This window comes from Myxine glutinosa, chromosome 11, assembly GCF_964187855.1.
Source record: "Myxine glutinosa chromosome 11, kmMyxGlut1.1, whole genome shotgun sequence".
Classification (NCBI taxonomy): Eukaryota; Metazoa; Chordata; class Myxini; order Myxiniformes; family Myxinidae; genus Myxine; species Myxine glutinosa.
The window spans coordinates 32,448,111-32,474,586 of record NC_136271.1 but is presented as its reverse complement, the minus strand read 5'-3'; the positions used below and the strand labels follow the sequence as shown (position 1 = coordinate 32,474,586).

At 43.1% G+C, this 26,476-nt stretch overlaps 1 protein-coding gene across 1 annotated transcript in view; it reads left to right on the top strand.

The window, feature by feature from the left end:
• Window positions 1-26,476, top strand: part of KMT2E (lysine methyltransferase 2E (inactive)) — a gene marked incomplete in the record, with an annotated part of 163,155 nt that overhangs the window by 37,184 nt on the left and 99,495 nt on the right. The window contains 5 exon segments of the mRNA XM_068130422.2: window positions 4,576-4,687; window positions 7,268-7,491; window positions 10,867-10,947; window positions 11,321-11,379; window positions 22,697-22,866. Coding sequence (XP_067986523.2) covers window positions 4,576-4,687; window positions 7,268-7,491; window positions 10,867-10,947; window positions 11,321-11,379; window positions 22,697-22,866 — 646 coding nt within the window.

Sequence of the window (26,476 nt, the reverse complement as noted above, 5' to 3'; positions counted from 1 at the left end):
ACTCGCACCAAATTTCTTCAAAGAACGTAGAGTCCTCGTGTAGCAGGAGATACCATCTGCTTGACCTGACTCTTCCACTTCAGATAAGATTGGATTATAACACCAAAAAGAGTGGATGATTGAACTCTTTGCAGAGGGATGTTATCAATGACATTATTTGCGGTGGGCCATTCTGAAGAAAGGATATTGCATGATCTTACATTTCTCCGGCTTTGGCCTAACATTAAGACAACACCAATAACCAAGTAGTCCAGTCAATCTAACAAATTTTATGGCTCAACCCACCACTAATTTCAACAGAATCTTTTTCACTGCTATGCATTTCTGAAATGTCCCCATTATCACCATACTAAAAGTATACCAAAATATATTTGGTGGAAAGGCATCAAATTTGTATAATATGCAAATTAGCTGCTGCCATTGAAAAAAATACAGAATTTCCACTAACTTTGCAGCTAAGCATCCAATCATAGCAAATGAAGTGTTTAGACCCATGTTTTCATGGTTGATGACTATGAAAAGTTTATTTCTGGGTCAATTATATGCATACAATTCAATGAATTTGGCAAAGCTGTTGCCCTGAAGCACATCCAAAACAACGTCCAATTCATGAAACATGCCAACCTGTTCATCCAGGAAGGAGATGCACCAAAGGATGATATAGTTGCAGCAGGGGAGAAGGGGTCCTTGTATGCATGTACAATGGAAATCAAGATTAAAGTATTGATGCCCTACGATCCAAGTGTTTCTGTGAGAAGGTTGCGAAAAGTACCAAATATGTTGAGGCCCAGAACTTGCCACCAACATCTGCGGCTGCAAGGTATCACAGTCTGAGAGTGTACTTCCAAATTCAGGAGTGGAAAGGAAATGTTGGACAACTGAAATCAGATGAATGGGGATGGAAGATCAGCGAGGGTCAGTTACTCCCAGTGCAAACTCATCTGTCACCAGCGCCACCGAAACTTACTGAGATCTTCCGATGTAACTGCAATGCGGGGTGCAGCACCACTAAATGTACATGCAAGAAGCATGGCCTTGACTGCTCATGGATGTGTGGAGAGTGTAAAGGTTTGAGTTGTGCTAACTTGTCAAGACTGGAGCTATATGACGAGTGACATCCAACAACTGGTAATTCATCCAGAAATGTACTTATCATGTTACCTTATCATGAAAATACGGGTATACACATTTCACTTGTCAAAATTGGGTCAAGAGATAGAGAGTTCTGGCAGAATTGTTTTTTTGAATAACGGTGGCATCTAATTTGCATATTTCACATAATTGTATGTATATAATTAATTTAGAAGTGTGCTAATCATATCCATTAAAGCAGAAAATATGGGTCCACCTACTTTATTTGTCATGATTGAATACTTGGATACAGAGTTATTGCGGAAAATCATTTTTTCAAAATGGCGGCATAGCCCTGATTTGCATATTTCACATTATTCAATACATATAATTGAACCAGAAATGTGCTCGTCATATTCAATGACCCTGAAAACATGGGTTTGGACACTTAATTTCTCATGATTGGACACTTAGATACAGTTACTGTGGAAAATGAAATTTTTTCCTCAAAGCAGCAGCTAATTTGCATATTATGCAAATTTGACACCTTTCCACCAAATATATTTTGCTATACTTTTAGTATGGTGTTTAGGGTATATTTGTGAAATGCACTGCAGTGATTTTTTTTTTGCTCCAATTAGTGGTGGGTCAAGCCACTACTTTGACTGGACTAAAGTGCATCAACGTGGGCTTGCCTCGAACTTTGTTGAGTTATGTTCACCACTATGACCATGTTCAAAGTCGTCCACATATTTCCAACGGTATCCTGTTGTTACAGCCCCATCATTCACCAGAACAAGGAACAAAATTGGTCCTAGTTTTGTCCCTTGTGGAACTCCGCAAGAGAGACACAAGGGGTTCAATGTTTGCCCTTGATAACGAACCACTTGGAAACGATCGGAACGGAAAATGCACACTGTAGGTAGATGACAGCATCAACCCCAATCTGAATGAGCTTTCCGATGACCTTGGAGTGGTTGACGAGGTTGAAGGCCTTGGTAAAGTCGACAGTTGCAGATCTTTGCATAATAACCTCGTTGGTCAAGATTTTGATGTATAAAATCCAATGTGGACTAAATAGTGGTTGATAGAGCTTCCTTTCATGTTTCCATACTATGCAGGATCAATATGAGGTTTAAAATCGACTATCGACACAACTAAAATCGACACAACTGAGCTCCCAAAAAATAATTGCAGACCAGCTGTGCATTTTTTTTGTAATTTTTGTAATATGCAAAGGTGCATGATAGCTAGCTATTGTGAAGGGGATTGATATGGGTCCAGAAAGGAAAGTGGTCGAAAGTTCCTTTACGACAAAAATAAATGAATTAGAGCACAAATAAGGAGTAAAATTTACGATTTTAAACATAATTTGCGGATTAAATAAGCTACCAAGTTATCTAAATATAATCAGAATTGCTTTCCTTGACAGAAAGTAACCCAAAAATGTCTTTTGAAAAAATGTATTTTGAAAGAAGAATTCATCTTGAAAAACAATATTTTGTCAAATTTGCTCCTGGCAATCCAGAGTTGCTGATCCTGCAAGGTTTACTGAATTTGTTTCAGACATAATACTTGGAAGTCAAACTTCTTTATTTAAACTCTCAGAAAGATGAAAGTTAACATCTAAGATCGCATTTATCTCCTCTTGCAGAAAATATCATAATTTGTCTCTTTCATGTTTGACCCAAGGATGTTTTTATCGTTTTCTTTTAAAATGGTGCGTAATATTGGCCAACTTGCTTCAACGTTTTTAATGCTTTTTTTTTAAGCCCTTGATAGCACTGAAATGTCTCTTTTCGTAGCTATTATGGTTAACTAGCCGAATGCACCCGGCGTTGCCCGGGTTCTTTTTGAATGAATTTACTACTATAATTCAGCTTTTACTCGCGGCCATAGAAGATTGACTACTATAACTCAGCTCAGCTTTTAATTGCGAAATGGGTCCAGCCCGACCGAGGCGGCCTCGACCGGCCTCGCCACCTAGCCTATAACCTTCTCGAGGCCCGTCCCGACATTTTTGGTTCTTTTTGAATGAATTGACTACTATAATTCAGCTTTTACCCGCGGCCGTAGAAGATTGATTACTATAATTCAGCTCAGCTTTTAATTGCGAAATGGGCCCAGCCCGACCGAGGTGGCCTCGACCGGCCTCGCCACCTAGCCTATAACCTTCCCGAGGCCCGTCCCGACATTTTTGGTTCTTTTTGAATGAATTGACTACTATATAGTATAATTCAGCTTTTACTCGTGGCCGTAGAGATTGACTACTATAATTCAGCTCAGCTTTTAATTGCGAAATGGGCCCAGCCCGACCGAGGCAGCCTCGACCGGCCTCGCCACCTAGCCTATAACCTTCCCGGGGCCCGTCCCGACCTTTTTTGTTTTAGAGGTTTCCTCCTATCTTTCACCGTTCAGGAGATTAGCACGTGCAGACAAACAAACAAACAAACAAATACTTTCTTTTATAGTATATATAAATATAGATAGAAGAAGATATATGTCTCCCATTTCTCCTATTTCCAAAAATGTAACGTTTGTTGACTATAAAGCACTTAAAATGGCGTGGGTTTAATTTCTATCTGTCAAAATCGTCCGTACACGAACGTTTTTGCGTTCAATTCAATTGATTCATTGATTATAAAAAGGCCTAATAAGGCATTGCACTATATCAAGGCGTTGGGTATCAAACTCTTGTCCTTTAAAAAATTTTCGTTATTTATTATTATGTATTTATTATTCTTTCTTTCGACGTGGAATTCTAATTTTAATGGCACCATGGTGTCGAGGAAATGTTTCTGAGAAGAACAAGTGGTCGCATGAACTTGTACGATGTAAAATAAATGACTAAGGACTCTGGACTGCTGGACTCGGACTCAGACCGCAGGACTCGGACTTCGAGTCGGACCAGGTGGAATCGACTACATACAATGCTGTCTAAAAACACATTAGGTCGCAGTTAGAAAATTTATCAGCCAAATTTGTTATACTGCACAACACCTGATAGGTCAAATTTCTAAAAATTGCCAAATTGCTGTTTCCATGGCAAGTATTGTTGATTTGGATTTCTCAGGCACGACATCTATCTTCTTTGTTTGTTTTAGGGACAAAATGCGTTAAAACTTTGGTGGTTGTACTCGTGATGTGCATGGGAACATTCCACTAATCTCCAACTTCAAGTCACCTCCCCTCCCTCCCCGCACACCATTCCCCCACTCCCTTAGGAAGCGGGTATTTCTATTATATAAAAATTGCCTACTCTAGTCATCACTGGACTTTACTGTAAGGTTATTCAAATTGAGATTCTCAACCTTGGGCCTCTTTTTCCATGTTTCTGTTTGCTTCTCTTTTCCTTTATTCATATTTTTATTTAAGTTCACTTATTTTATGTGTCCTTGCTCAGATGTCTGGTCTTGTGTTCATATCCCACCAAAATAGCCCCTCCATTGTCCCACCAAAATAGTCATCACCTCCCCTCAATCTTCCCTCCTCAATGCTTTTCAGACCTGAATCAGTGGAAGCAAGTTCAGGTATTGTTGGTAAAGCCAACAGCTACCCACACCAGTCTCATACGGGCAGCTCTTGTCATCACAGCTATCTTGGCTTACCATATGCGGTGAGTGCAGTTTGTGATATACTTTTTTTGCTCTCTTTTGTTAAAGCCTGTAAATGAATATTGCCTTTTCATCATCGTCCAAAGCGATGCAGGTATTCCAATTTTTTCCTTCCTCACAGGCTAGAGAACTCTTGAAACGTTCATAATATTTATAAGTGCTTGATCATTGATGCCAGCTACTTGCAATACGATTAGCCTTTAAGCAGTATTCCAGTGAAACTGTTGTACTCTGATGTTCTACGGAGCCTCTTTTATTTTAATGCCAACACTAAATTCCCAGATTTTAAACATCACAGCTACACAGTAGTCTCATACAAAGATATACTCTTGGAAAGATCATCATATCGACATGTTTTCCATTGGTTGGTCATTGTATTGTTACAATGGTCCCTATGAGGTAATAAAAACTGTAGCGCATGTACGCTCTCTCTCTCTCTCTCTGCTTCGTCACCGGGACATAGAGGACTGCTCTTTGGAGATGTGGACGCCACCTCGTAATCCCTCTCCTACACTGCTGCTGCCACCTTGGCAATCCCGAGCTGTACTTTGCTGTGCGCCAGTGACCTGCAGCTGCTACTACTCTTGTGTCTGCTGAAGCCCTCGCCTGCCCCTTTGTTCATGTGCGAGTCTGGTAGTCAGCGCCATTAGGGGGTTTGGCTTTATTTATATTGTACATAAGTTTGGCTGTCCCATCATCCCTGTTCTTGTCTGGTGACCACTTGGTTTGTTCCATCTGATTTATGGCATCTTGTGTACTCTTATCACCATGCTCTCTTTTTTTTCCTTTTTTTTAAAGCCCCATATTAATTATCAGAAATGTTTTTCTGACCTTTGCCTCCAGTGCGTTTCTCCACCAGGTTGGGCTTTTATTGAATGATCCTTGGGGAATTGTAGTGGTAATATTGAACGCAGTAACATAGCATTGGTGGATTGAGGATTAGAGGAGCAGGCATTGATAGGATGATGAGATCTGCCCTGTATGGTTCTATGGGATTTCTACTGGGTGTGGGTGTGGCTGCTTTGGTTTGATAGGACGCTGCTGTGTAATTTCCCCAAATTCGATTTTTTTTGACACTTTCTGACATTTCATTCAATTAAAAGACCTCTTTTGTCTTTTTCATGTGTCCGCCGACGAAGTCGCAGGAGGCATGTTTTTGGGTCGTCTATCTGGCTGTCTGTCCGTCCGTGTGTCCATCCTTCTGTGCTCGGTTTTCATTGCCATGATAGCATAAGAACGGTTGTAGGGATCCTAGTAAAACTTGGTACAAATATGTATAATGATGCAAAGATGAACTGATTCGATTTTTGGGTCAAGAGGTCAAAGGTCCCATGAGGTACCAATTCTATTACCGAGCTAACTTGTGAACCAATGATGAGATTTTCACCAAACTTGATATAAGTATATATTATGGTGCATATATGATCTGTTTAGATTTTGGCATCAAGAGGTCAAAGGACAAAGGTCAGAGTCTGTTATAGTTTTTTGTTACCTCAATAACTTAAGAACAGCTGAAGGGAACAAAGTAAAACTTGGTGCAAGTATGTATAATGATGTAAAACTAAACGGATTAGGTTATGGGGTCAAGAGGTCAAAGGCCAGAGTTCCCATTAGGTAAAAAAAATCAGTTACTGCACTAACTTGTGAACCAGTGATGGGATTTTGACCAAATTTACTATAAGTATATATGGTGATGCTAATATGAACTGATTAGATTTTGGTGCCAAAGGTGGAAGGTGAGAAGTCATGTCAGGAAAAATGTTATACTTGAGAACAGCTGAATGGATTTAAATCAAACTTTTTACAGTATGTATAATTATGTCATAATGTGGGTCGTCGACTTCGCGGCGTCAGAGTGCCATTCTAGTTTCATATTGTCTTGCATATTTACCCTCGCCAGAGGAGAGGGTATTGCATTTGAGTTCGTTTGTCTGTTTGTCTGTTTTTCCACACAGAATAAATGACTTTCTCTGCAATTGTTGGTCCGATTGACAGGAAATTTTCACTATCGGTGCAACTCCACCTGTGTAATTTTTAATGATAATTATGACGTCATAGGTCACGTGGCACAGGCGCCATCTTGGAAAAAACGAAAAACTTTGCACCTCTATATCTCCGAAAGCACTGCATGGCTCATTAAAAATTGAGACATGGCTCATTGAAAAGAACTCACCATGGGAAATAACGTATGTTAATGATGATGCCATAGGTTCCTCCATGATGACGTCATAATTTGACAAGTACAAAACTTCATCCGATCAAGATGAAATTTCTTGAGCGTCATCTATGGATAAATTGGTGGAGAAAAAAATAATTAATGGTGACATTATCAGCCACGTGGTTCGGCCGCCATATTTGTTTTTGCACAAAAGCCTAAAAAAACACGAAAACACATCCTGGTGAGGGTCTGCAATCCCCGATTGCTCTTTTGTGTTTGTCATCGTCTTGCAAATGAAAGCAACAGACTGCCTTATTTACCATTGCCTTGAATATGGTGGTGAGCTGGTTGTATAATAGACTGCATTATCCTGTCCTTATCCTGTGCTGTCAGACTGCCTTATGCTGTACTGTTTGTGTAATAGGATCACAATTATGGAGCACCACCACCTCCTACACCACCAGCCTCTCCTCCATCAGGCCTGCTCCATCGCACAGATCTTAATGGCTTTGCAGCTGCACTTGATGACACGTCAAATGCGACCACAATCAGCGTGTCGGAAGATGGCAGCTATGGTCTTGACGTGACCCGCTGCATCTGTGGCTTCTCACATGATGACGGCTACATGATATGCTGTGATAACTGCAGGTACACACACTCAATTTATGACATTCGCATCAATGTCTGTTTCTCAAGATATGAAAGCAGAATCATCTCATATTCACTGAAGCACAGTATCTATTGATGTTATTGTTTGGTTGCTCTTTTGCTTAGCTTTTATTGCTTTAATTTGTAAGCGAATAACAAAACTTCTGTGCCCAAATAAGGTAAACTTACATCCAATTTTAAATCATAATATGACAATTCCATTAATTTTTGCCGAAGTCTATAAATATTTGCATTGCATTTTTATAATTATCATATTGTTTTTCTTATTTTTCTTTGCAATGGTTTACGTGTCATCACATTTGTACTTGCATCTCTAGTAATTGTGTTTTTTATTCACTTGTCAACACTTGTGAAATGTCTTTGCAAGTCTCCTATTTTGATTTATTACCTTCGCCACCAAAGGTGGATGGAGGTGATGTTTTTTTTTACCCTTGTCTGTCTGTCTCCTTGTGAACAAGATATCTCAAAATGTTGTGGGCGGATTCGGACAAAATTTGGCGGAGAGGTAGTGGATGTGACAAGGATTAAATGATTAGATTTTGGTGAAGATCCAAATCCGGCTACTATAATTTTTTAAGTGATTCTTCACCATTGGGAGATCGGGACAAAAACGATACATAGAAGGATATCTCAAAAAATTGTGGACAGATTTGGACGAAACTTGGTGGCCAGGTTGGATGTATGACAAAAATATTTCAAAAGGATGTGGACGAGCTATGACTAAACTTGTGTGATGAGTTGGTTAGGTGACAAGAACAAGCCGATGAGATTTTGGTTCAGATCTGAATCCAGATTCGGCCCATCAGTGGGTTACAAACCATAAACTGTTCAGCCTGGCGGAGGTATGTGCTCTACCTAGTGCCATTCTAGTTGCTCTTTGTAATACATTGCCTTCAGAAAGTATTCACACCCATTGACTTTTTTACATTTTGTGGTGTTCAAGCCTGAATTTAAAATGGATTCAATTGAGATTTTTTTTGTCACTGATCTACACATAATATCCCATCATGTCAAAGCGGATTTGTTTTTTCAGAATTTTTTACAAGTGAATTAAAAATGAAAAGCTGAAATGTCTTGAGTCAACAAGTATTCAACCAACTCCTTTGCTCTGACACTCCAAATTGAGCTCAGGTGCATCCAATTTCCTTTGATCATCCTTGAGATGTCTACAATTTTATTGGGGTCCACTTGTGTCCAATTTAATTAATTGGACATGATTTAGAAGGAAACTCACTTTTCTCTATAAGGTCCCACAGTTGACAGCATGTCAGAACAGAAACTCTACGATGAAGTCCAAGGAACTGTCTGTAGAACTCCGAGATAGAATTGTGAGGAGGCATAGGTCTAGGGAAGGGTATAAATCACTTTCTCGTGTTGAAAGTTCCCAAGAACACATTGAGCTCCATCATTAGGAAATGGAAAGAATATGGAATGACCCAGACTCTTCCTAGAGCTGGCCGTCTGACCAAACTGAGGAAACAGGCAAGAAGGATCTTGGTCAGGGAGGTGACCAAGAACCCAATGACCACTCTTACAGAACTACAGAATTCCTTGGCTGAGATGGGGGATCCTGCCGGAAGGACAATAGTCCCTGCAGCACTTCACAAATCTAAGCTTCATGATAGAGTGGCTATATGGAAGCCACTCCTGAGAAAAAGGCACATGACAGCATGCCTGGAGTTTGCAAAAAGGCACGTGAAAAACTGAGAGCATGAAGCAACAGATTCTCTGGTCTGGTGAGACGAAAATTGAACTCTGGCCTGAAAGCCAGACAACTACACTATGTGTAGCGGAAACTGAGCACAGCTCATCACCCATCTAATATCCCTAACGTGAAGCATGATGGCGGCAGCATCATACTGTGGGGATGATTTTCAGTGGCTGGGATTGGGATGCTTGTAAGAATAGAGGGAACAATGAATGGAGCCAAATACAGGCAAATCCTTGAGAACCTGCTTCAGAGTGCAAAAGTCCTTGGACTACTGCGAAGATTTATGGTCCAACAGGACAATGACCCCAAGCATTCAGCCAAGGCAACACTGGGATGGCTTCAGAACAAGAACCTGAAAGTCCTTGAGTGGCCCAGCCAAAGCACAGACTTAAATCCCATTTAGAATCTGTGGAAAGACTTGATGATTGCTGTTCACCGACGCTCTCCATCCAACTTGACAGAGCTTGAGCAAATCTGCAAGGAAGAATGGGAGAAACTCACAAAATCCAGATGTGCAAAGTTTAGACAGACATACCTATACCCAAGAAGACTTGAAGCTGCAATCGCTGCCAAATATGCTTCTACGAAGTATTGACTCAGGAGGGTGGAATACTTATGTAAATTAAATATTTCTGTCCGGTTTTTCGTTTTTAATTATAATGTTAAAATTTATATTAAAAAATTCCACTTTTATATTATGGGGTATTGTGTAGATCAGTGCCAAAAAAAATCTCAATTTAATCCATATTAACTTCGATGTGGAAGGAAATTTGACTATGTCTAATTTGACATCCAGAGTTACTCTTTTGCATTGCCGCTTATGTGCAGGTTCACCCTTTTCGTTACCACTTCGTTTTCCACTCATCGTTCAACCATTACTGCGGTAAAGTACACAAAGTTAATAATACAGTAGTGTACAGTACGTGGCAAAGTCCAACAATACACAGTGTGAGAGAAAATCTGAGATGTCGACGATGTAGTGCATTGTGGGGTGGATCGCTGGGAAGCTGGTACGCAAAGCATTGTGGATGCTTGGCGTACCAACGCAGCCACTCCTGGTAACTAAATTCTTCGACTCCTGGTAACTGGTCTTCCGTCCAATGGACGTTAGTGTGGGAAATTGTTGAGTGTATCATGAAAATGTTCCGAAGTAACTTATGACCTTGTATGCAAAACAACAGATAGAGGGGAGACTTATAGCGGGGACCCCCTGTACTGTACAAAGCGGACGTGGACAGGTTTTGCATTTTGGTTTGCTTTCCAGTTTTTTTTTTTTTTTTAACATGATGTTATGAAGCAACATACTCCTCCACTCGCCCCCACGCCCCCTCCAATATCTTCCAAGATGTACTGTTTTAGTATGGCTAAACCAACATGTGAGTTGTGTATACACCCTTGATGAAGGCAAAGATTGATATTTTGGCCAAGAACAGTTGCCCTCTATGCCATATAACTTCATGGCAGGTGGCTTATTATTTTATTCCTTTCGTTTGATTACCAATAAAAAGCCGAGCACAAGTACTGCTTATTTTGTGTACTTTTAGGGTTAGTGATTCTTCATCCCCACGTTGATTTTATCATCACATCATTTCTTCTCAATTTTTGTTTTTCCTTTATAATATTCTTCTTTTTACTCTGGGCAGTGTTTGGCAGCACATTGACTGTATGGGCATCAGTCGGCAACACATACCTGAGACTTATCATTGTGAGCGCTGTCGTCCAAGGTATGTCTCTTTTTGAGAAGTGAGAGTGTGCTCTTACTGCTCTATATATAATTCTTTCAATCTTGTGGTGGTGAGCAGTGAGCTTTTCCAACAATGCATTTTGCCAGTTATTGTCATCTGGTGGCTGTGGATATTATTTGAGCACCTTTGCTTCTGTAATGGAGCATTTTCATTATGTAAACATTTTCCTTTGTTTTCAAAAGGAAATTTCCGGTGTGAATACTTGGACATGTAATTGAATAAATGTTAACTGAAAGAGTTTTTTATGGTATTCAAAATTGAGAGATGATAGGAATATTGAGAAATTGCCATGTTATTAACTTCTCTCGCACCCACTGTGAACTTCTCTTCCGTCTTCCCCTCAATTTTGTAGAAACATAGACAGAGAACACGCCTTTCAGTTACAAAGCCGGCGAAGAAGCAACATGTCAGGTGAGAGCCAGTAGTTATGACATTACAGAGATAGCGTATTTGTAGTTTTGATTCTTTCCGATAGGTTTATGTAATCGTAATGTATATATTTCTGAGCTTTTTGAAATATAGGGAGGTGGGGGGTGAGGGGTGTTGTAATTTGTTCTGTCTGTTTGTCTATCCATCTGTCATGCTATCTCCTAAATGGTTGGGCAGATATTTACCAAACTTAGTAATTATGACACAAAGGTGAAAGAGCAGTGTCATTTTTGGCCCCTTGGTCAAGGTCAAAAGTTCAAATACTGAAAAATGCAATTACGGGCACATTTTAAACATTTTAAAATAAAACATTATATATGCAATCAAAATTGGGGGATGCATTAAATATTGTTGCGGATCCGGAGGTCGGCGCTCCCCTTACCAAGGGGGGGTTAATCCCCTTGTCTTTTAAACTGGCCAGGGTGATTGGTCAAGATGGAGTCCCAACTACCTGCGTGCCAATCCCTCCGCGAAGCAGGGAAATAACTCCCGCTCGAACCAAGGACAGGTGGAAATTGCCGAGCGGTTTAGCAATCCGCGATTTGAACCATTAACAAAAGGACTGAACCCGATTCTGAGCGATTGGCCAAATCGTGCCACATGTACTCAATGGGGAGAAAAGACAAAGACGATCGGATGAGAGGAAACCAAAAGGTAAGGAAGAACAAATATGGTTTATTACTATACTACTAAAAGAGGAAACGAAAGAAGGGCATATACAAGAAGAAGAGCAAAAGGACACAGGGCAAGCTTACACAGTCTTAATTAACACGCCCAGGACAATACAGACAGACTTACACGAAAGGGGAATAGCAGGAAGGAGGAGAAGGTCCAGGCAGATGGCAGGGGAGGAAGGTCCGGGCAGATGGTTCAGGCGTTGAGGTCCGGCTCCAGGTTCACGCTCCACTCCGGTCCACGCTTCACCTCGGTCCACGCTCCACTCCGGTTCACGCTCCGGTTCCGCGGCGAAACCCGGCAGGCAGCACGGTTGGTATAGCGATGTTTACCGTGACATCCCATACCCGATCACGTGACCGCGCTCTTTGTTTTGGTTGGCAAAACACCAACCATGCTGGCCGTCTCTAAGTGGTGAAGTTTTACAATCATTGACGTGGCACCATTTCAAGGACAATGCCTGTGAGCTGCTGTGTTGTTAATTGCACAAATAGATTTGAAAATAACTTGGGAATAAGTTTCTATAGAATTGCAGAGAAAGTACCCAAACGATCGGCTTGGATAAATGCCATTCGGAGAAAACAATGGAACCCAACAGCGCACACTCGTGTTTGTAGTACACATTTGTTGTCAGTTTTTTTTGTTATTAACTTTGTGTTGATTTTAGGAATCAACGCCGTTCGTACCGCAGGCGCGGAGATAAGCACATTCAGCGCCGAGCTCGCTCGCCGGCCCCGCGACGCTCGACAGACTTTTGCAAAGTGACCCGTCTTTGTACACAAATGACACTTCGCTTCCTTAGCCGGACAAACTGACCTGAGATGGTTCCGGTTCCCGCATAAATAGCACTTAGCGTTACTTCCTGGCTTGGGTCCAGCAGCAGCAGCCGCCGTCAAACTCGGGTCGGGGTCCTCGAGAGTGTCCGTTGTCCCCGATTCCGGCGGAGGTGCAGCATCCTCTAGCTCGGCGGTAGCTCTCTCCGGTCGTGTCTGTCGGGATATCCCCGCAGTGACGTATGGGCGTTCATACACGTCGGATTGTTCCCGCGCATCGGTGTACACGTGAGATAACCGAAGGGCTGCTTCTCGGGTCAAGTCGGGTTCTTCAAGTAGTCTTTGTCTGACGACCGGCGATCTTATACCTGAGACAAAAGCATCGCGGGCAAGGTCATCACAGACTTGTTCATGGGTGTGTACCTCAGGGGTACAGTCCTTCAGTAGTCGTCGGAGGTCTTGAGTGAATTGGTCTATGGTCTCCGTGGGCTGTTGTCGACGAGACGCAAGCAAATGTCTGGAGTAGACCACGCTTCGTGTTTTAATGTAGATACGTCGCAGCTCGGCCACAGCAGTATCGTACGTCGCGCACTGTGTAATGGACATGTACACAGTATGGTTCACCTTGGATTGCAGCACTGCAAGCTTCGTGTCAGCAGTGATTCCCTCCTGGGAATTTAGATGATTAGTCAAGAGCTTCAGCCAATGTATCAGTTGCGCGGCCGCATCCGTCGCCTGGGGGTCTGCACGGAAAACTGGAACTTGGATCAGCCATGAAAACTGGAACCACAGTGGCTTCACATGACCACTTAAAAAAAAATTGTATGCCTCTAGTGACCTGAATGCCTTCAGTGACTCCCTTGTGTGGATACCCGGTGTGTCGATCAAGTACGTGCACACGTCGCCGTAGTTCAAATCTGGCCAGCAAGATGGATTGTTTTGCCATCCTTTCAATGCAAATGGATCCGGAAGAATATCCTCACCATTCCTATAACTCAACTTCGATTTGTACCGAGATTTTGCAACAGTGTCAAGACTATTAAAATACTCCGAAACGATCACATGTGTGTCGAGCGACGCCGTTGTGCAAAACGAAAACACTGCGCTTTTGCCAACCAGGCTGCTGTGCATGCGTGGATATGGTGGGTTTGTTTATAAACAGTGAACATCACTATTGTCGCGGTATTGTCGGCGCGAGCGGACCGACTCTCTCACTCAACTTCGTGTCTGGTCTCGTCTTTTGGCTCCTTGGCTCTCCCTTTTGCTCTGTTGAAGTAGTCCCACGCGAGCGCTTATATCACGCGCTCGTGTATCAAGCCGCATGCTTTTTAGGTCCACCTACCGGTGAACACGGTATGTCACTTTCATCCTCAACCAAGTCACTTCTCAACTTCTCAACCAGGTTTTATACTAATCACTGTACCACCTTTAGAGGCCATTTTTCCCCGTAGAGCAGGGGTTGGCCTTTTTCGGGCACCGTGGTCCACTTTTTGAAGCAATGTTTTATGGCCGGATGCCCTTCCTGCCGCCAACCCTGTTAGTCGCCTCTTGCGACACACAGGGAATTACCAGTGAACTGGTGCTCAATTTGCCGACCTCGGAAGGATGACAGGCTGAGTCAACCCCTCTGGAGTTAATTCAGCGATCGACCGGGATTCGAACCCAGGATCCTAGGATCCCAAGCCGGCACCTTACCGCTAAGCCAACACCAGGCTTTTTATACTAATCACTAATTTTGGTTAATACATTTGATGTCTATTATCTGCATTCCATAATTCTGCTTTTCCCCCTGAAATTCCAAAGTTTGTGGAGGGTGTTTAATACAGTTTTTAACATGTCACAAATTTACAAATATCCACTTAAGCTTTTCCTTAGCAATAGTTTTACACTCAGAAGTTAAAATTTTCATCTAATTTCCATTAAACCCCTTGTGGATCCTCTCCTGAAACCAAAGATGTTTGGTATTGATGAAAATGCGTTTGAATACTCACTTTTTCCTTAGTATTTAAAATGAGTTAAAAAATTTTAAAGTACCATGCCAGATGCGATGCTCAGAGTTGCTGAAGGGTGTTTTTGCATACATAGTCGAGGCTAGTGGAAGAACTAAGATCCGTTCAGTGCAAAACCAATTCCTTGGACAGTACGTTAAAAAACAGGCATGCTTTAAAATAATTGATCAATCTTTTTTCTCTTATTCTGTTGCAACACTTACTTCAAACTCAGGGCCGATTGTTAAATTTGATAGGGTAAAGATGGGAGGGGGAAGGGAGTTATTCGTGTCTTTTTCCATCTCCCGTCCCTCAAGAAGACAAGCATGTGTTACGGATTCGTCACTTCCGTCTTTGTGGTTGTCGTCCACTTGAAGCATTTTTAGTTTCATGTACTATTATTGTTACAGTTTGAGTGTGAAATGGAGATAACTGTCTTCAAAGGTAAAAATAATGTCTCAGAAGGAAAACGAGATGGGTGAGGGAGAAACCGGAAGAAGAAGAAGAGGCGGGTGAGCGGATCGAGTGAGATCGGGAAAGGAAGGCCGATCTGCTTCGAGGTGTCGAGCGGACGCTGGTGGACATTGGTCACGAGCAAATATTGGTTTCCCCGGGAAAGGGATTCCTGTGACGGTGTCGTTATTGCTGTGGCAAATAAACCTGCGTGACGGGTTTTGCTTTTGGTTCCGAAAGTGAATCAGCGCTGGAGAGCAGGTACGCCTCCATTACCGGCCCGTCCGCCATTTCACCTAGCACCAGCCTTTCGCCTGGTTCTCGTGTGTGTCGTGGATTTCACTTGGGAACTCGCGGTACTTCGCGGTTCTCCGCTTGGGAACCGCAGATCGTTCATGTCAGCATCGTTCATGTCAGCATCGTTGTCTGGTGAACCGAGGGTGTGAATTCCCAGTCGCCTTTTGGGTGAACTTTTACCGGACCGACGTCGGCCCGACACCTCACCAAGCGGCTCTTCTGCAGCGTCAACTGTTAGCCGTTCTGGGTTCAGGTCTCAGTACGACCTTTTCTTGTGATCGTGAGAGTCAAGGGGATCGACTTTGGCCTGGTATCGTGACACAGTGACTTTTGGGGATGTTACCGATTGCTCACGTGGGAATACCTTGAGGTATTGATTCAGGAAATTGGTGGTACCATCATAGAAATTATGTGGTGTTTGCTGTGCAAGTGAGGTTTTCTTGTACGTGCGTTACTTGTTATTATTGTGTGGTTTTAATACAATAGTACTTGGTACTTGGTTTTTATAACAATTGATTGGTGTGGTTTCACCATTGGTCATTGGCACACATAATAGCACATCTTTCTGAAGTGACTCCTTTCGGGACTCGGAGGTACACCGTGGCCGGGGTTTGGGGAGGAGAAGGTAATAGAAATTGGGGGCCCGTCCGGGATTGAATTCCCTAACATTCCCCAAATTCCCAAATTTGGAATTTTCTAACATTCCCAAATTTGTATTTCTGAAAATTTGGAAATTTTTTGTGTGAAGGTTAACAGGTGCTAACTAATCGTCACAATGGTGTTTGAAGTAGAAAAGTTTGCGACGTCACCTAACGAGGCACAATTCCAGGCGTTAAAAAGATCGGAACTTATGATATTGGCCAAATATTATAACTTGGAGGTCCGAGTTAGTATGAAGAAAGCAGAGATTCAGACATTGGTGGTAGAATCTCTCGTGGGACAAGGAACATGGGAAGAGGTAGCCTTGGATTGGTTACCAGAGGAAAAAGGAAATATGGAGCTCTGGAAAATGGAGATGCAACTGCAAAGCCAGGAAAGGTTAAAAGAGTTGGAATGGAAAGCAGAAAAGGAAAGAGCAGAACAGGACGAGAACTCGAGGAGAGAAGAGCAGAGGAAAGGAGAGCTGAAAGGGAGTTAAAGGAACGGGACATGGAGTATCAGAGGGAACGTAAACTCAAGGAGCTTGAATTACTGGGGGAACGGGAAGAAGTAGTATCCATGCCGGCTAGTTCAACAACCAGTCAGACCGAACTCTTGGGATGTTGGTAGGCATGTGAGGCTGGTTCCACCCTTTAATGAAAAGGAGGTAGCCAAGTTCTTTCTACACTTTGAGAAGGTGGCTCAAATGTTAAAATGGCCTGTGGGGTCATGGACTATGTTAGTACAAAGTGTTCTGGTGGGTAAAGCTCAAGATATCTATTCGGCTTTACCGATTGACCAATGTGCAGATTATATATGAGATAGTGAAGAAAGCCATTCTCAAAGCCTATGAATTGGTCCCTGAAGCTTACCGACAAAAATTTAGGAATGCCAGGAAGAGGGAGAGTGAGACCCATGTGGAGTTTGCCAGAATGAAGGAAACTATGTTTGACAGGTGGTGTGACTCGAAGGAGATTGGGAAAGACTTCAACCGTTTACGACAATTGATCTTGGTGGAGGAATTCAAACAGTGTGTCCACGTGGACATTAAAGTGCATCTGGATGAAAAAAAGGTACCGGAGTTGTATGAGGCAGCAACAGTGGCAGATGACTATGCCTTGACACACAGGATGGGGTTCCACAAACCTAACTTCCCTCCTAGAGTTAGCCAGGGGAGTTGCGGTAAATCAGGTACGGAGAACAAATTTTCATGCAGGCGGCCCAGAGAGGACTATGAGGACAAATGTGACACCGCGACTTTTAGGGATCAGAAAACTGCAGTTCCAAGGCATACCTATCTTCCGGGGGGCCTGAGGCAGACCACGGGTTTTTCCTCCGGGCCTACTTGCGCTTTTTGCAAGAAACCTGGGCATTTAATGTCCCAATGTTACGCCCTGAAAAGGAAAAATAAGGATCGGAGTCAGGCTAGTGCAACTCCGAATGCGTTGGCCAATGCGAGAAATCGTCCTTGGAGGACAGTGCCTTGTGAAGGTTCCCGTACCAAAGTTACGGCATCACAGAATGACCTTGTCCAAGAGGGTTACAAACCTTTTATTTCCGAGGGGTATGTGTCACTGGATGGGGACTTAACTAACCAGAGACCTGTTAGGGTATTGAGAGACACAGGAGCACATCAATCTTTGATGCTTGAGTGCATTTTGCCATTGTCGAAGAAGACGGCACCGGGGGTTAGTGTTCTCTTACAGGGGGTTGGTGGCTATGTTAAAGCTCCTCTTCATGTCATCCATTTAAAGTCTGAGTTGGTGTCAGGATCGGTCACTGTGGGGTTACAAGCCACTCTTCCTGTAGAGGGAATTTCTTTTATTATCGGGAATGATTTGGTCGGGGGTCGAGTTTCTGGTAATCCGATGTTGGTTGAAAAGCCCAGTATGGAAAATAACACAGCACAGTTATAGCAGGAGAATCCGGGTATCTTTCCATCCTGTGCAGTGACTCGTGCTATGGGTAGGAAGTGCTCTGAAGATAAAGATAAGAAAGGTGATGTGGATTTGGGTTCCATAGAGATATTGGAGGAAAAGTCGGGAAGAGATAATAGGAAAGGGGGTGACATCCAGGAACCTAAGGAAAAGGTGGCATCTCGACCAAAAGAGAAAACGGAGTGTCCATCGGAGACATCTGGGAACGAAGCTGAACAGACGGTGCTTGTCCGAAAGAGACTTGTTGAAGAACAACACAGAGATTCGGAGCTCCAGAGTTTGATTGAATGAATGAATGATCGTTTTTAAGGCCATTTTCCCCGCTAGAGCGGGGGTTAGCCTTGCGGGCCCCATGACACACATGGTTCCCTGTTTGAGGCAATGTTTTTTTTGGCCGGATGCCCTTCCTGGCGCCAAATGTTGCCATTACAGAGGAAGAGGCTATGAAGGTACCTGTTGGTTACTTCATGAAAGGGGTAATACTCATGAGAAAATGGAGACCACCGGAGGTGCCAGCAAATGAGGAGTGGAAAGCTCATTTCCAAATTGTGGTGCCACCGCCGTACCGGAAGGAGATATTGAGTTTGGCACATGAGACACCTTTGGCCGAGCACCTTGGAGTGAACAAGACATGTGACAGAATTTTGGTACATTTTTTCTGGCCGGGATTGCGACGTGATGTGGCGGAGTTCTGTAAATCTTGCCCTTCTTGCCAACTGGTGGGAAAACCTAATCAGAAAGTTCCTTCTTCACCTTCAAAACCAATTCCAGCTTTTGAAAAGCCATTCAGCCGAGTCATTATTGACTGTGTAGGCCCTTTACCTAAAACGAAGGCTGGACATCAGTATTTGCTGACCATCATGTGCGCTTCCACGATATTCCCAGAAGCGGTGCCTCTTAGGAAAATGACTGCGGCAGTTATTGTGAAGGCCTTGATTAAATTTTTCACTTTGATTGACCTACCCAAGGTCATCCAGTCTGATCAGGGTTCCAATTTCATGTCAACGCTTTTTCAGCAAGTGGTACACCTGTTGGGAGTGGAGCAAGTAAGATCAAGTACTTACCATCCCGAGAGCCAAGGGGCCTTGGAAAGGTTTCACCAGACATTGAAGAATATGATCAGAACGTACTGTTTTGAATGCGACATCGGATTGGGATGAGGGAATACCCTTATTGCTGTTTGCTACGAGGGAATCTGTTCAGGAGTCATTGGTATTCAGTCCTTTTGAACTTGTGTTTGGGCACACCGTTCGAGGACCATTGAAATTGGTGAAAGAACAGTGGCTACAGGAGGAGTCGCAGTCAACAGTGGTAGAGTATGTGTCAACGGTTAGGCACAGATTGGCAAAGGCTTGTGAAGTTGCGAGAGGAAACTTGAAAGTGACACAGGATAAAATGAAAGTGAGACATGACAAGAAATCTCAGCTAAGAAATTTCAGTCCTGAGGACCGGGTGTTAGTGTTGCTTCCTGTTCCAGGTCAGCCACTACAGGCTAGGTATTTTGGTCCCTATGCAATCGAAAGGAGGGTTAATGAAACAGATTACGTGGTGACAACTCCTGACCGACGGAAAAAGCGGCAGCTGTGTCATGTCAACCGACTGAAGAAATATCATGAGAGGAAGCCTGTGGAAAAAATAGTTCCTGTCTCACCTGTCGTGCCTGTAGTCGGGGTGCAAGAGAATCCAGAGGTTGAGGCCGGTGTGAAGTTTGATAACAATGATGACCAGGCTTGTCCCAGATTGACGAACACGGAAGTGTTGAGTAATTTAGACGAGAAATTAGGTCATTTGACGAGGGAACAACAAGGACAACTATCCAGCCTAATTTTTGAGTTTCCACATTTGTTCACAGATGTACCTGGTCGTACTGACTTGGTATGTCATGATATTGAGGTGGGGGAAGCCACTCCTGTGAAACAACACACCTATCGGATGAACCCTGTGAAGATGGATTATCTTCGGAAGGAGGTTCAGTATATGTTGGAGAATGACATCATCGAACCAAGCAGCAGTGAATGGAGCTCACCATGTGTGTTGGTTCCAAAACCCGATGGCAGTTTTCGCTGTTGTACGGATTTAAAATGGGTTAATGCAGTGACCAAGACCGACTCATATCCCATCCCGAGGATTGATGACTGTATTGATAGAATAGGCCCAGCTAAATTTGTAACTAAATTTGACTTGCTGAAAGGGTATTGGCAGATTCCTCTTACTGATAGAGCCAAGGAAATCTCGGCTTTCGTCACACCAAATGGGTTGTATCAGTACAAGGTTCTTCCCTTTGGATTGAAAAACGGGCCTGCTACATTTCAACGGATGATTAATAAGCTTATTGCAGACCTTGAGGGGGTGAAGGCTTATCTGGATGATGTCATCATCCACACCATGACCATGGAAGATCATATTAAAGAAATTCATGCATTTTTCAAGAAACTGACCGAGGCAGGGTTGACCATCAACTTATCGAAGAGTGAGTTTGTAAAAGCACAGGTGGTGTTCCTAGGCCATGTAGTAGGTCAGGGTCAGGTGCAACCAGTGACAGCCAAGATTGAAGCCATTGATCGCTTCCAAGTTCCAAAAGGGAAGAACGAGCTTATGAGATTCTTGGGTATGGCTGGTTGGTACCGGCGGGTTTGCAGGAATTTTTCTGAAGTGGTAACCCCTTTAAAGAATTTGCTGAGGAAAGAGACCAAGTTTGTTTGGGATGACAAATGCCAGGCTGCCTTTGCCCACGTCAAAGCGATATTAATGAGCTCTCCTGTCCTAGCAGCACCGGATCTTCAAGAACCTTTCAAGTTGGCCATTGATGCAAGTGATGTGGGGGCTGGGGCAGTTCTATTACAGGAAGATGATGATGGCGTGGATCACCCGGTGTGCTACTATTCGAAAAAGTTTAACAAACATCAGGCAAATTATGCCACTGTGGAAAAAGAGACCCTTGCTCTCCTGCTAGCGCTTCAGCATTATGAGGTGTATCTGGGAACTACTACCTTTCCTATAAAAGTCTTCACTGATCACAACCCCTTAACCTTCATTCAAAAAATGAAAAATAAAAATTAGAGGTTGATGAGATGGAGTTTGTTTTTGCAGGAGTTCAACTTGGAAATTGAGCATGTAAAGGGCAGGGACATTGTCGTTGCCGATGTTTTATCCAGAGTGAACGAACTTTGAAAATTCCTGTAGGTTGTTTGGAAGTTTTGTTGCTTTCTTCTGGGGAATATTAATTATTGTTGCTCACGTGAGTTGATCAGCCATCGGTTGATTGGTAGTGTTTGGGTGTGAGTTTGACTTTTGTTTGTTAAAGAGGGTTTCTGCATGAAAAGAAAGTTTTCACTATGTTCAAACTTTCTTTCTTGAGGGTGGGGAGTGTTACGGATTCGTCACTTCCATCTTTGTGGTTGTCGTCCACTTGAAGCATTTTTAGTTTCATGTACTATTATTGTTACAGTTTGAGTGTGAAATGGAGATAACTGTCTTCAAAGGTAAAAATAATGTCTCAGAAGGAAAACGAGATGGGTGAGGGAGAAACCGGAAGAAGAAGAAGAGGCGGGTGAGCGGATCGAGTGAGATCGGGAAAGGAAGGCCTATCTGCTTCGAGGTGTCCAGCGGACGCTGGTGGACATTGGTCACGAGCAAATATTGGTTTCCCTGGCAAAGGGATTCTTGTGACAGTGTCGTTATTGCTGTGGCAAATAAACCTGTGTGACGGGTTTTTCTTTTGGTTCCGAAAGTGAATCATCGCTGGAGAGCAGGTACGCGTCCATTACCGGCCCGTCCGCCATTTCACCTCGCACCAGCCTTTGACCTCGCACCAGCCTTTCACATGGTTCTCGTGTGTGTCATGGATTTCCCTTGGGAACTTGCGGTTCTTCGCGATTCTCCGCTTGGGAACCGCTGATCGTTCATGTCAGCGTCGTTGTCTGGTGAACCGAGGGTGTGAATTCCCAGTCGCCTTTTGGGTGAACTTTTACCGGACCGACGTCGGCCCGACACCTCACCATGCGGCTCTTCTGCAGCGCCGACTGTTAGCTGTTCTGGGTTCAGGTCTCAGTACGACCTTTTCTTGTGATCGCGAGCGCCAAGGGGATCGACTTTGGCCTGGTATCGCGACACAGTGACTTTGGGGGATGTTACCGATTGCTCACGTGGGAATACCGTGAGTTATTGATTCAGGAAATTGGTGGTACCATCATAGAAATTATATAGTGTTTGCTGTGCAAGTGAGATTTTCTTGTACGTGCGTTACTTGTTATTATTGTGTGGTTTTAATACAATACTTGGTTTTTGTAACAATTGATTGGTGTGGTTTCACCATTGGTCATTGGCACACATAATAGCACATTTTTCTGCCGTGACTCCTTTCAGGAGTCGGAGGTACACCGTGGTCGAGGTTTGGGGAGGAGCACGTAACACATGCCAATTTATACACTGGAGTTGTAACAATTTTTGAGAGCCCACTGCCATCCAAATCAACTGGAATAGCTCAACTGCCTTGATGTGCATCTCTCGGCTGTTTGTCTCTGTCTTCCCACATTAGATGGAGACACCAGTGCCACGGAAAGCAGTGACGAGAGCCCATCATGCTTGTCAGTTCTGTATACAGCAACACAGCACACTCCAACAAGTGTTACGCTAACTGCTAACCGGGTGCGCCAAGTCAAGGGAAAAGAAAAGAAGCGGAAAAAAAGTATGGAGGCCAACAAGAAGGTGCGGGTTTTGATTTTTGTACATAACTTATATTTAAAGAACATCTCATACAGGTGCTATCTTTCTTCCAGGTACAGGCATGAGAAATGACTCCAGTTCAGATTTGTGTTTTCTGGATTTTTAAAAAGTGACAAGCATAGAACCCGTTCTTATAGATAGGTTGATTTCCCCCACTTTAATGTTCTACAGCTTGTTATACCGGCTTCCACCAGGTGGCGCTATACAATTCACATCTACATAGAATCGTGTTCCACCCAGGTGGAACCACCCCTTCACCCTGAACCCCTGGGACTATAAATTATTTACACCCCATACACCTACCTGTGCACCCCATGAGTACAACCACCAGTTTTCAACTCATTCCAGCCAGTGGTTCAGTTCTCGTAATGTTCCCACTTACAAGAGCATGAGTCGTTTTGTGTCCAAAACATATTATTTTGGACTTTTATTTTTTTGCATCCTGTACACCCCGAAGGCAACCACCTGTTTTCAATTCGTTGCAGAAGTGCATAAAATTTAAACAAACAGACAAATAGTATGGTATTATAGTATGATATAATTCTTCCACTTCTATGATGTCTCTGGTTTTCATGTAGATAGTTTACAACAACTCCTCCCAAACCACTGGTCACGCAAGGTTGAAAATGGTACCATATTATTCATCATGAAGGCTCTATGCACTGCAGGGTCAATTTTATTTTTGAGTTGGACAAAAACATTTTCATTATTCGCATCAATAAATGCATAGACAAAGCAAACATGAACTATGCTTTGTGTGGCTTGGTGACAAGTTGCGTGTTACTGCTGATTGGCTCTGTGAAGCTTGGTGCACTGTCATTGGCTCTTGGCAAGTGATTTCAATTAGATAAAATAATTCTGTACTGTTTCCCATTCTTGGAATTTCAAAATAAAATATGAAGGTTGGAGCTACAAACAACACAAAAAAGTGGGCTTTGAAGCCCATGGGTTTAGTTTTATTATGACTTGTAGTACCTCCTCATTCCGGATACGGTACACATTTACAAATAATTTGCGTCTTTCCCCCACCTTGAACCCTGGAAGCTATAAAAAACATTTTTATCGTCTAAAAGCTTATCATGCAGACCCTGATAAACTACGAGTTTCACCTCATTCTGTCCAGCAGTTTAGGAATGCATAGAAGACAAAGAAACTGACCCCCAATCAAAGAAGCGCCCCCACCCACAAACAAAGGAGCGAACCTACCCACAAACAAAGAAGCGAGCCCACCCACAAACAAAGAAGCGAGCCCACCCACAAACAAAGAAGCGAGCCCACCCACAAACAAAGAAGCGAACCCACCCACAAACAAAGAAGTGAACCCACCCACAAACAAAGAAGTGAACCCACCCACAAACAAAGAAGCGAACCCACCCACAAACAAAGAAGCGACCCACCCACAAACAAAGAAGCAAACTCATCCACAACCAAAGCAAACTCGCCCACAAACAAAGAAGCAAACACATTCATGGACAAAGAAGCAAACAAATCAACTGACAAACTAACCATCTCACACACAAACCAACCATTACACGGACAAACCAACCATCCCACGGACAAACCAAGCATCCCATGGACAAACCAACCATCCCACGGACAAACCAACCGTCCCACGGACAAACCAACCATCCCACGGACAAACCAACCATCCCACGGACAAACCAACCATCCCACGGACAAACCAACCATCCCACGGACAAACCAACCATCCCACGGACAAACCAACCATCCCACGGACAAACCAACCATCCCACGGACAAACCAACCATCCCACGGACAAACCAACCGTCCCACGGACAAACCAACCATCCCACGGACAAACCAACCATCCCGCGGACAAACCAATCATCTCGCGGACAAACCAACCATCTCACGGACAAACCAACCATCCCACGGACAAACCAACCATCACACGGACAAACCAATCCCATCTCTGTTTATGTCTCCTCCGCTTATGTCTCTTCTCTGCTTTTGTCTCCTTCTTCGCTTTTGTCTCCTCCACTTTTGTCTCCTTCTCCGCTTGCGTCTCCATCTCTGTATGTGTTTCTGTCTATGTTTGTGTCTCTATCTCTGTATGTGTCTCCTCTGTTTGTATCTCCATCTCCGCTTGCGTCTCTGTCTCCGTCTCCTGTCTCTCTCTCCACTTGCATCTCTCTCTCCTTCTCCACCTGTCTCCATCTCTGCCTCTGCTTGCATCTCCATCTCCGCTTATATCTGCATCTCCTTTTGTGTCTCCGTCTCAGTCTACATTTCTATCTCCATTTCCGTTTGTGTCTCTGTCATCTTTTTCTCTCTTGTCTCGGTCTCATTCTCTGCTGTATCCTCTGTCTTATTCTCTTTTATATCCGTCTCTGGCTCATTCTCTTTTATATCCATCTCCGTTTTGTTCTCTCTTCTTCTATCTGTCTCAGTCTTGTTCTGTTTTCTATCTGTCTCCTTCTCATTCTCTGCTCTATCTGCCTCCGTCTCGTTCTCTTTTCTATCTGTCTCCTTCTCATTCGCTCTTCTATCTGTCTCCATCTCGTTCTGTTTTCTATCTGTCCCTTCTCATTCACTCATCTATCTGTCTCAGTCTTGTTCTCTTTTCTATCTGTCTCCATCTTGTTCTTGTTCTCTCTTATATCTGTCTCCTTCTAGTTCTCTCTTGTCTCTGTCTCCGTCTTGTTCTCCCTTGTCACATTCTATCTCTTGTCATGTTATATCTCTTCTCACTCTTGGTGATTGGTTAAAAATAAAGGTGTTGATGTAGTACTGAGATTGTTACCCATGCCACTGAAGCCTGGAGAACGTTATATTTTTACCCCTATCTGTCTACCTTTGTCTGTCTGCCTGTCTGTGAGTAGGACATCTCAAAAGGTTGTGGACAGATTTGGCCAAAATTTGGTGGACAGGTGTGACAAGGACAAGGACGTCCTTGTGTGACAAGGACGAAATGATAGGATTTTGGTGAAGGTCCGGATCCGGATACGAGAATGTTTTTTATGTGATTCTTCACAATTGAGAGATAGGGCCAAAAACGATATGTAACATGATATTTCAAAACGTTGTGGACGAGCTATGACAAAACTTGCTTGATGAGTTGTTTGGGTGACATGAACAAGCCGATTCGATTTTGGTTCAGGTCTGGATCTAGATGTGGCCTATCAGTGGGATACAAAAAACGTAAACTGTTTAGACTGGCGGAAGTTTTCACTCTGCCAAATGCCCTTCTAGTTTGTTTTGTTTACTTACTGTCGTAGAGGTCAAAGGCAAGATATTGTCAAAAAACATACAGGGAATAAGGGTTAAAAATAACAATAAAATAGAATTGGAGCCAAATTCATCAATTGGTATGCCTCTGCAAAGGTGGACTTATAAATGGTTAGATCCAGAAATATACTGTTTTTATGGAGATGTATGTATGCTGTACAATACTGGTTAAAGTTATATTGCTGGTTTTGTGAGCCGGAGTTAAAGTAGTAAAGTTACAGAAAAAGGCTTATTGACAATCGCTTACAGACACAAAAACTTAAGAATAAAGAGGCTGATAAACAAGATCAACATAACCAAGTATGGACTTTCATCAAGTGGTAAGTTTGTTTAGTTTTGTCTG